Source organism: Nyctereutes procyonoides, unplaced genomic scaffold (genome assembly GCF_905146905.1).
Source record: "Nyctereutes procyonoides isolate TBG_1078 unplaced genomic scaffold, NYPRO_anot_genome, whole genome shotgun sequence".
Classification (NCBI taxonomy): Eukaryota; Metazoa; Chordata; class Mammalia; order Carnivora; family Canidae; genus Nyctereutes; species Nyctereutes procyonoides.
The window spans coordinates 21642028-21654132 of record NW_026575036.1 but is presented as its reverse complement, the minus strand read 5'-3'; the positions used below and the strand labels follow the sequence as shown (position 1 = coordinate 21654132).

Here is a 12105-nt window from a genome sequence, read left to right as displayed (position 1 = left end):
GCATTAAATTTTTGGCTATTTTGTGCAGTATTTTTAGTCATATCTAATTTAATGACTCTGCATTATATTTTTCTCCCCAGAAAGTCAAATAAAGCAAACCACTTTACCCCTTCACAACTACAGCAACATGAACGAAGATCCTAATGTAAAGAAGGAAATGGTTTTAGGGCACCCTTCAAAAAATAAATCCTTGGAAGATGAAAGAAGTCAGTTACATTCCAGGAAAAAACGTTTCTTATCTTATCCACGATACGTGGAAGTCATGGTTACAGCTGATGCTAAAATGGTTCATCATCATGGACAGAATCTGCAGCACTATGTACTAACTCTAATGTCAATTGTAAGTAAACTCATTTAAACTTTCTAAGATGCTTAATGTTTTCTTTACATTTAACTTAAAAGTTACTTGAGCAACTTTTTAAAGTGCTTGAAAATCTCTGAGAACACTTATTGAAAATGCTTAAATTATTCTTTATCACATGAATGCTTTCACCCCTTGGTGACAGGGAAGATCCTGGTAGCTCTGAGCTTTTGGGCCTTGAATCTGATTTTTTGTTTTAAAGATTTTATTTATTTATGAGAGACATAGAAAGAGAAAGGCAGAGACCTAGGCAGAGGGAGGAGCAGGCTCTGTGCAGGGAGCCCGACGTGGGACTTGATCCGGAACTCCAGGATCACACCCTGGGCTGAAGGCAGATGCTCAACCACTGAGCCACCTGGGCATCCCATGAATCTTGTTTTTCAACCTTTTTTATTTCTTCACAGAAGGAAGGAAATCCTATTTTGCTGTTGCTACACTTGCCAAATCAGAAATTAGGGCAAATAATATTTTTTATTAACCTGGTGTTATATTGGTTACAGATGAATAAATATAGTGATTCAACCATCCTAAGCACTATTCAGTGCTCATCATGATATATGTACTCTTTATTTTTTTAATTTTTAATTTTTATTTATTTATGATAGTCACACACACACACAGAGAGAGAGAGAGAGAGAGAGAGAGGCAGAGACATAGGCAGAGGAAGAAGCAGGCTCCATGCACCGGGAGCCCGACGTGGGATTTGATCCCGGGTCTCCAGGATCGCGCCCTGGGCCAAAGGCAGGCGCTAAACCGCTGCGCCACCCAGGGATCCCTAAATGTACTCTTTAATCTCCCATCACCTATTTCACCCACCTCCTCCTCTGGTAACCATCAGTTCTCTGTAGTTAAGAGTCTGTTTCTTGGTTTCTTTCTTTTCTTTTTTTTTTAATTTCACATGTGAGTGAGATCACATATTTGTCTTTCTGTGGCTTATTTTGCTTAGCATTATATTCTCTAGCTCCATCCATGTTGTTGCAAATAGCAAGGTTTCATTTTTTATGGCTTAGTAATATTCCATTGTGTATATACTACCTCTTCTTTATCCATTCATATTATCAGTGGACACTTGGGCTGCTTGCATAATTTGGCTGTCGTAAATAATGCTTCAGTAAACATACGGGAGTGTGTATCCCGTTGAATTTGTATTTTGGGGCAAATACCCAGTAGTGTGATTACTGATTATAGGGTAATACCATTAACTTGTTGAGGAAACTCCACACTATTTTCCACAGTGGCTACACCAGTTTGCCTTCCCATGAACAGTGAAAGAGGGTTCCTTATTTTCCACATCCTCACCAACACTTGTTTCTTGTGTTTTATTTTAGCTATTCTGATAGGTATGAGGTGGTACTTCATTGTGGTTTTGATTTGCATTTCCCTGATGACGAGTGATGTTGAGGATGTTTTCATGTGTTGGCCATCTGGATGTTTTTGGAGAACTGTCAGTTCATGTCTTCTCGTTTTTTAATTTGATTAGTTTTTAGGGTGTTGAGTTGTATCAGTTCTTTATGTATTTTGGATCTTACCCTTTATTGGCTATACCATTTGCAAATAGCTTCTCCTAGTCCATAGGTTGCTTCTTAATTTTGTTGTTTCCTTTGCTATGCAGAAGCTTTGTAATTTTTATTTTAGAAGCTTTGTATTTTGATGTAGTCCCAACAGATTATTATTATTTTTTATTTCCCTTGCTTTAGGAGACCTCTCTAAACTATTGCTATGGCTGATGTCAGAGAAATTGTTGCCTGTTCTCTCTTCTAGTATCTTCTTGGTTTCAGGTCTCATATTTGGTCTTTAATCCATTTTGAGTTTATTTTTGTGCATGGCATGAAAAAGTGATCAGGTTTCCTTCTTTTGTGTGTAACTATCCAGTTTTCCCTACGCTCTTTGTTGAAGAGATTCTTTTTCTCATTGGATATTGTTTCCCTCTTTGTTGAAAATTGACCGCATCATTGTGGATGTATTTCTGGGTTTTCTCTTCTGATGATCTATGCGTCTATTTTTATGCCAGTACCATACTGTTTTAATTACTAGAGCTTTGGGGATCCCTGGGTGGCTCAGCGGTTTGGCACCTGCCTTCGGGCGTGATCCTGGAGCCCCCGGATCGAGTCCCACATTGGGCTCCCTGCGCGGAGCCTGCTTCTCCCTCTGCCTGTCTCTGCCTCTCTCTCTCTCCCTCTCTCTGTGTGTGTCTCTCATGAATAAATAAAATCTTTAGAAAGAAATTACTAGAACTTTGTAGTATAACTTGAAGTATGGAATTTTTCAAGATTGCTTTGGCTATTCAGGGTCTTTTGTGGTTCCATACAAATTTTAGGATTGTTTGTTCTAGCTCTGTGAGAAATGCCGTTGGTATTTTGATAGGGATTGCATTATATTAAATGTAGATTGCTTTGTGTGGCATAGACATTTTAACAGTATTTTGTCTTCTAATCCATGAGCATGGAATGCTTTGCCATTTCTTTGGGTCTTCTTGAACTTTTTTCATCAGTATTTTATAGTTTTTAAAGTATAGGCCTTTCACCTCTTTGGTTAAGCTTCCTAGATATTTTATTTTTAGGACAGTTGTAAATGGAATTCTTTTCTTTCTCTTTCTGTTGCTTTATTCTTGGTACATAAAAATGGAACAAGTTTCTATACATTGATTTTGTATCCTGCAACTTTACTGAATTCATTTATCAGTTCTAGTAGTAGTTTGGATCCTTAGGGTTTTCTATATGTAGTATTACCCCATTTGCAAATAGTGAAAGTTTTACTTGTTAACAGTTTGGGTGCCTATTATTTTGTTTGTTGCCTAATACTGTGGCTAGGACTTCCAGTACTATGTTGCATGAAGTAATGAGAGAGTGGGCATCCTTGTCCTGTTCCTGATCTTAGAGGAAAGGCTCTGTTTTTCCCCCATTGAGTGTGATGTTGGCTGTGGGTTTTTCTTTCCTTTCCTTTTTTTTAAAAAAAAAAAAAAAAAAAAAAAGCACACAAGCAGGGAGTAGGGCAGAGGGAAAGAAACAATAAGACCCCTTGTTGAGTGGGGAAGCCCAACATGAATCTGCATCCCAGGACCCTGAGATCATGACCTGAGCCACCTAGGTGCCCCAGCTGTGGGTTTTTCAGAGAAGGCCTTTATTATGTTGAGGTATGTTCTCTCTAAACCTACTTTAAGGGTTTTTATCATGAATAGATGTTTTTTACTTTGTCAAATGCTTTTTCTGCATCTATTCATATGATCATATGGTTTTTATCCTTATTGATGTGATGTATCACATTGATTTGTGAATATTGAACTACCCTTGCATCCTGGGAATAAATTCTACTTGATTGTGGTGAATGATTTTTTTTTTTTTTTAACATATTGGATTCATTTTGCTACTATTTTGTTGAGGATTTTTGTACCCATGTTCATCAGAGATCCTGGCCTGTGGTTCTCTTTTTGTGTCATATCTTTATCTAGTTTTGATATCTGAGTAATGTTAGCCTCAGGATGAATTCAGAAGTTTTCCTTTCTCTTCTAGTTTTTGGAATAGTTTGAGGAGAATAGGTATTAATGCTTCTTTAAATATTTGGAATTAGGGGCATCTGGGTGGCTCAGCGGTTGAGCATTGGCCTTCAGCTCAGGGTGTGATCCCAGGGTCCTGAGATCGAGTCCCGCATGGGGCTCCCCATGGAGACCCTGTTTCTGCCTCTGCCTATGTCTCTGCCTCTCTCTCTGTCTCTCATGAATAAGTAAATAAAATCTTTAAAAAATAATAAAATAAATATTTGGAATTCATCTGTGAAGCCATCTGGTCCTGGACTTTTGTTTGTAGGGAGTTCTTCGATTACTTACTCAATTTCATTGCTGGTTATCAGTCTGTTCAAAGTTTCTATTTCTTCCTGCTTCAGTTTTGATAGGTTATATGTTTCTAGGAATTCATTTCTTTTAGGGTGTCCCAATTTGTTGGCATATAATTACTTCCTTATGTATAACATTTTATCTTAAATTCTTATGATTATATGTGCTAAGAATATATAGCCATTGTTGCCTAATCACAGTATGTGGTACAAGGTGGGCATGCAGTAGTTAATGAAAGATATAATGAATAAGCGATTAATATTTTGTTTCAGAATGCATGATGTTATAATAGACCAAAAACAGATGATTCAAAATAACTTCTAGAAGTATAAAAAATGGTTACTTGTTGACTTGACTTTCTAAAATGAAAACAGAGCTATACATAGAAATTTATCTGGCTAACATGTTTTTACTTCTGAACCTGAAGAAACTAGATGTATAATTATCTAGATATATAATTATCTACATGTGGGTGTGGCATGCTCATTATGAGGGGATTTTAATAAGAGCACTGACAGAGGATAGTCATTGATAATGTAGGAAATTGAATCAATTATCTGGAACAGTATAGGATGAACTTTATAATTTTAAATGGTTAAAGGAGATATTCATTAAGAAAATTGTGGGGAGGAGGGTAGAGATACCAAAGGAAAATATTCGATTTTGTAAATGCAACAGATTGTGAAGCCTGTTTAATGATAGGCAACTTTGATATCTGTGCCACAGAAATATGGACTAGAAGGAGGAAAGGAGCACAAGGGGAATATTGATAGGAAAAAAAATTGAAATAGCTTACATGCAGTTTTGGTGATAATGGCATCCTCAGAAGAGTTTTGTTACCTGTATTTCACATAAGAATCAATATAATCACTGTTTGGAAGATACTGTGGCATAACCCGGAGATTCCTGAAGTTGTCTATGGGAGTTTTATTTTTTTGTATTATTATTTTTTAATAATAAATCTATTTTTATTGGTGTTCAATTTGCCAACATACAGAATAACACCCAGTGCTCATCCCATCAAGTGCCCCCCTCAGTGCCCGTCACCCATTCACCCCACTCCCCGCCCTCCTCCCCTTCCACCACCCCTAGTTCATTTCCCAGAGTTAGGAGTCTTTATGTTCTGTCTCTCTTTCTGATATTTCCTACCCATTTCTTCTCCCTTCCCTTCTATGGGAGTTTTAAACCACAGTTCATCAAGGGCGAAATAGACCTTTTGACTTCATAGAAAGTAAATCAACTGCTCAGATTGCTTGACACAGTAGCCCAATGTGAGCGTGTATCATGTTCCAGGCTCTTAGTTCCACTAGGAGAGCCAGTTTCAGTTGAAGATTAGATGTTTGTAGATCTAGTCAACCAGTTGTGTTGAGCTTTCATCCATAAGGAGACAGACCGCAGTGGGTTTAAGGAAGAGGAGGGGGGAAGCATTCCAAGTGTAGGTAGGTAGGAGGAAAAATTGAGAGTCTGTCTTCTGAGGTGGTTTGGGTTTGATACATGCTTCCTTTCCTTTTCAGACGTCAAATTTCAGATGATTTATAAATTACCTGGGTTTAATGCTTTCTCCGTTCTTTTTCATTAAAAGAAAGTGTGGAATTTAAGAAACAATGAGGACAGGGAAAAAGAGGCAAATCAAGGAGAACTCTTAACTATAGAGAACTAACTAATGATTACCAGAGGGGAGGTAGGTGAGGAGATGAGTGAAATGGTGATGGGGATTAAGGACGGTATTTGTGATGAGCACTAGGTATTGTATGGAAGTGTTGAACCACTGTATGGTACTTTTGAAGCTAATACACTGTATGTCAACTAACTGGGATTTACATAAAAAGAGAATGTTCAGATAAGGATATAGGATGGTCAGCAGACTTTATGGTTCTTCATATATATTATTGTTAGTGAAAAGCCATGATCACAACTATATTTGCAGATATAAACCATGTGAAAGGAAACTGAGCAAGAGTGACAGACTCTCCTTGTTTTGCCTGGGACTTTCCTAGTTTTAGTGTTAAGACTCATGTCCTTGGAAACCCCTTTGTCCTAAGTAAACAGGACAGTTGGGCACACCTTGTAGAGATGGTCAAATCTAGTTCAGCTTGTTTTATCTCTACTCATGAATACCATTTCCAAAATTAAAGAGGTAAGAGGAATGCTGTCTCCATGTAAGTGTCCACAGATGTTTCCGGTTGAGAAATGGGAACCGATTTTGCACATTCTGTCCTCCTTTTTAAGAAGGCATTAACTGCATTTATTAAAACACACACAAGGTATTGGTAATGTAAATTTAGGAAAAACAAGAAAATATGATTTAGACTTGAAGTATAATTATGAACCATTTAAAGAAAAGTTCAGAGTCATGAAGAAGTTTTTGTGTATTGGCTCTAGATAAAATAGGGGAAACAACTGAATGCGTCAACACTGACCAACTGGATTATATACACCATTTAGAGAGAAGATTATCTACTCTTAATCATCCTGCAGAAAGGAAGCATTTATGGTGTCTTAAACTTTTTCTTTACTTTCAACAGTTTAACAATATCTGCATAATGTGATACAGAAATGTGTGATTTAATTCACTAGAATGCTGTGTACGAATAGCGTAGAGATCTCTTACTCAAAGTATTTCTGGTAACATTAAAATAAGGATGAACAGAATTGTGTATAGTGTATCTAATGAAATGAGTTTGTGTTAAATGGTCAGAGATGTTCAACTGTTTTCTATACCAAAGCTTTTATCTTTAGAGAATTTGGGTGACAATATTTGGCTAAAATGGCATTTACTGAAATTAAACGACCAAAGTATTTGTCAACTAGAGAAGTTACTTTCGGCAACAGACTTACTTTGGTGTTTTCAGTGAGTTATTTAATAAACCTTGACAATATTTACTATAAGTCAGACTTCTATACTCCATTGTGTTTACAAAGGTTTGGCTTTATGATATTCACTTTCTTACAGATTTAACAATGTAAATTTAAGGAGTACCATGTGGTCATCAGGCATTAGCCCTGTATATTAAAATATAGTTACTATTAGAGGCATTTATCAACTAAAACCCTAACTTGCACTACACTAACTTAATATTGCATTCAGTCATGTTATTCAGGGTATAGAATTTTTAGTCACATTAAAATAAAGACCATATACTTTCATACTTCAGGTATGACCGTTAATGTTTTCTTTTCCTTTCTTCATCTCCATGTTCTGGTTATTTTTTAATTTTAACTTTTAAAATTGAAATAAAGTTGACATACAATATTTCAGTTTAATTTTCTGCACACATTTACTTTGTGGTGGAATGTCATTTTCTAAATTTGAGCAAAAAGATCTGACAAAAGTAGTGATCTTTGTAAACAAAATCTCCTTGTTAAAATCAGTTTTATATAGGTGAGTTTTGTTTGTTTTTTTTAAGATTTTATTTATTTATTCATGAGAGACAGAGAGAGGCAGAGACACAGGCAGAGGGAGAAGCAGGCTCCATGCAGGGAGCCCGACGTGGGACTTGATCCTGGGTCTCCAGGATCACGCCCTGGGCCAAAGGCAGTGGTGAACTGCTGAGCCACCCGGGCTGCCCCTATATAGGTGATTTTGAAGGTGAAGGTGGTCAAAATGTACAAACTTCCAATTAGAAGTCCTAGGAGTGTAATGCACAGCATAGTGAATAGTTGACATGGTGATTATTTTGTTTGCAAGTTTGCTTAGAATAGATCTGAAGAGTTCTCATCACAAGAAAAAAATAACTGTGGTGATGGTTGTTATTGTAGTTATCATTTCACAATATATACATACATCATTGTATATATAACTAAAACTAATATGTCAGTTATCTTAAAATGACTAAAATAAAAATGAAGATAGCCTCTAGGTATATCATATATGTACATTTGCTGAAACTCTATACATGAATTATTTCAAAATAGTTGGTCAATTAATGGTATTAGTAACTTCATGATTTGCATAAAGTGTATGGTCAGTGGTGTTAGTAACTTCATGATTTGCATAAAGTGTATTTTGCCTAGAATTTTCTTAAAATATTTAACAATTTATACCATTTCATCTCTACCATTTTAGCTAAATGTTTATCAATTACTGTTCTATGAGACCTATAAAGAAACCTGATATGCCAGGGAAAGAAATACTTAGAGTAAAAGTTTCAATACATTTCAATTAGATCAATGAAAATTCTAAAATGCAGAACTCTAATATGTGGTGATTATAGTTCTATATATCAATATTGCGTGGCTCTTTAGAACAAGAGGTTGCCTTAGAAATCTGATCTAATATTTTCTAAGGTGTAATCTATGGAATGGGTTAATAGTCTTGTGACATGTTCCATAGGAAGAAGGGGAAAAATGTTCAAGCATTTATGTGAAATAATACCTCTCATAGATTATATGTATATATGTTAGCCTATTTGAGACTCTGAAAATACCTGCTTTTTTTACTCAACGTTTCTCAAACTAGGGAATAATTTTGTCCTTTAAGACAAATGTCCTTCACACACCTCCCTCAACAGCATCTGGTAAATACTAATTTAATTTGCTAGGGCATTGTGACCCAGTACTCCGTGCCTCAATATGGTTGCAGATATTGAGACAAAAAGTAGATAGACCTGTTTCCAGAGTTGAGAAACTTCCTTCTAACTAGTAATAAAGCTAGAACTAAAACCAAGGTCTCCTGACTACGTAGGACTTCTCTGAGGCCATGGTCAAGTTGACAATAGCAGGGCAATGTCATGAAACACATAAGGGTTCTGAAAGAAATGTTTGTACCAACAGCTGATTAGAAGGACTTTGGGTGGAATGCTGAAATTCCCTAAGATAGATACAATAGTTAGAGCTACAGCCAGTAAACTTATTAATATATTGATGAAGCAGTAGCAAACATGGTACTCTACCATCATGGCAATCTAATATGGGGTGGTAGTTTGGGGATGAGAGAAGCATGTTGTACATGCCAGTTAGAAAAGCCTCTGAGTAATGAAATGGGCCTTGTCATCATCTGCCTGCTTCACAATTCCATTTAATTGAATATTTATACAATGGCACCTTTAAATATCTGAACATAATAAGAGGTATATATGTGTGTGTGTATATATATATACATATATATATATATATATAGAGAGAGAGAGAGAGAGAGAGAATATGAGCACATAGATGACGAAGGTCAGCACATAAAATGGGAAATGCCTACATTTAAATAGGATGACCTTAATTTAGTTACTTCATGAAGCCATTTTAGTATAAAAGCAAAATATCAATCTGAGGGTGTTTTGGGGGAGAAGTGTATATGAAGAATTAAGTTGAGCCCTCTATTTTCGTATCAGTGAGTTTTTAAGTTTTTATTTAAGTTCCAGTTAACATATAGTATGATATTAGTTTCAGGTGTACAACTGAGTGATTCAACCTTCCATACATCACTTGGAATTCATTATAGCAAGTGTGCTTATTAGTCCCCATCACCTATTTCATCCATTTCCCCCCACCCACCTCTCTTCTGGTAACCATCAGTTCTCTATAGTTTATTTCCAGGTGTGCCTCTTCCCCCTCCCCTCAAATATAGATTTGTTTTGTTTCTTAAATTCCATATTTGCGTGAAATTGTATGGTATTTGTATATGATTAATTTATATTTCACTTAGCATAATACTCTGTAGCTCCATCCATGTCATTGCAAATGGCAAGATTTCATTCTTCTGTATGGTTGAGTAATATTCCATAGTAGATATATATACTACATCTTCCTTATAGAACTGTTATTTTTCAATAAAGGGGCAATAAGTTTTTCTGAAACTCAAATTTTTATGACTGTATATTTTGTAGCTGACACTAAAACATCCAGATTGTCATTTTTGGTCAATATCTTTGGGGCAGTGAGTGGAGAAATTAGCCATGTAGGTACTTCATAGTACTTAAGCTCTTTTCTATATGGGGTAACTGGGAATGCCTGGTCTCCTGTGGCATAGAAGTCTTCACAACTGTTCATTTTTAAGGGGGAAAAGAGCCTTTGTGCATACCTTTGAGGTGTATTATTTATTTTGTAATTTGACTTAGAAAAGCATCCAGTTTTAAACTCACTGGATCAAAGGATAACCCTGTAGTTACAAGTATGGGTATACTTTGTTTTCTGTGGGAGATAAGTATTGTTTAAAGTTAACATGGAAAATATCAATTAGCTACAAATTTCCACAGCTCCCATTTTCAAGCGAGCAATACTGCTGTGTTAACAGACCTGCTTGAAATTGCCAGTCATTTTATTGTCCTGTCTTAACTTACTCTCAACTCTACAAGACCACTTTTGCCCCCCCCCCCAAAAAAATGCTCTTGCTAAAGCTGAAGGCACCACTGTTGGTAGACCAACCTGTAAATATTTGTGGCTGTGCAGCTAAAACAATAGGAGAGGTGTAGGAATGTATATTGAATTCCATGCTGACCCTACAGTGTCAGCATTTCCAGAGATGCTTTTGGCTCTGGTTTTGATTGTACTCCACGTAGCAAAAGAAACAGCAGCAGCAGTCATGTAGGTTATTCATTACTTTGAAACAGCTTTGGCTGACGGAATGAGGGCTCCACTATTAGTACTTCCAGTAAATTCTAAGCTCCAGAAGGCCAGGGTCCATGTCTTCCTTATCTCTGGTTTGCTAGCCAACAAAGCAGGGTGTAGATACTGAACATTTATCAAAAAGATGAGAATAGTAATACCTCCTGAAGCAATTGCTATGTTGCTTTGGTAGTGGTCCAGGAGATGATGATCCTGGTTTCAGAAACTTTTTTTTTTTTTTTTAAATGAGGTATAGTTAACAAAGTGTACAACAGTGATTTGAGTGATAAAACAACTCTTCCTATTACGCTGCGCTCACCATTAGCTACCATTGTCACCGTACAATGCTATTACAATATCATTGACTATCCCTTTCATCCCTATGACTTATTTCATAACTGGAAACTTGTACCTCCTACTCTTTCACCTATTTTGCCGATTCCCCATCCTCTCCGCTCTTGCAACCACCAGTTTGTCTTCTGTATTTATGGGTCTATAATGTTTTGCTTTCTAGATTCCATATATAAGTGAAATTACATGTATTTGTCTTTTATTTTTTTGTCTGACTTATTTCACTTAGCATTATACTCTCTAGGTTCCTCCATGTTTTCACAAATGGCAACATCTCATTCATATGGCTAAGTAATAGTCTGTTATATATATATGCATCATGTTTTAACCATTCATCTGTCAGTGAACACTTAGATTGCTTCTGTATATTGGCTAGTATAAATAATGCTGTTGTAATAAGCATAAATAAAGGTTATCTGTCTTTTTGAATTAGGGTTTTCTTTGGGTAAATACCTGTGGTGGAATTACTGGATCATATGTTATTCCTATTTTTATTGTTTGAAGAACCTTTATGCAGTTTTCTACAGTGGTTGCAACCACTTTACATTCTCATCTATGGTGCACAGGGTTTCCTTTTTTTCCACATCTTAACCAACGCTTAATTCTTGTCTTTTTGATACTAACCATTCGTGATAGGTATAAGGTGTTATCTTGTGGTTTTGGTTTGCATTTCCTTGGTCAGTGATATTAAGCAACTTTTCACGTGTCTTTTGGCAATGTGTATGTCATCTTTGGAAGGATGTCTGTTCGGGTCCTTTGCTCTATTTTAATTTGTTTTTAAGTTCTTTATATATTTTTGATACTAATCCCTATTGGATATATCATTTGCAAATATGTAGTAGGTTGCCTTTAATTTTGATGATGATGTCCTTGTTGTACAAAAGCTTTTTATTTTGGTATAGTCATAGTAGTTTAGTTTGCTTTTTCCCCCATGCCCGAGACCTATCAAAAAAGAGGTTACTAAGGGCATTGTCAAAGAGGCTACTGCCTGCCTTTGGATATAATTTTCATTGCACAGGTGATCCAG

The 12105-nt window shown here is 36.2% G+C and overlaps 1 protein-coding gene across 1 annotated transcript in view; it reads left to right on the top strand.

Annotated features, from left to right (window-relative positions):
- ADAMTS20 (ADAM metallopeptidase with thrombospondin type 1 motif 20) overlaps nucleotides 1-12105 on the top strand; it is a 163910-nt gene that overhangs the window by 35064 nt on the left and 116741 nt on the right. The window contains exon 4 of the mRNA XM_055318796.1: nucleotides 81-340. Within this exon, the coding sequence (XP_055174771.1) occupies nucleotides 81-340 (260 nt within the window). The remainder of the gene's footprint in view (nucleotides 1-80; nucleotides 341-12105) is intronic.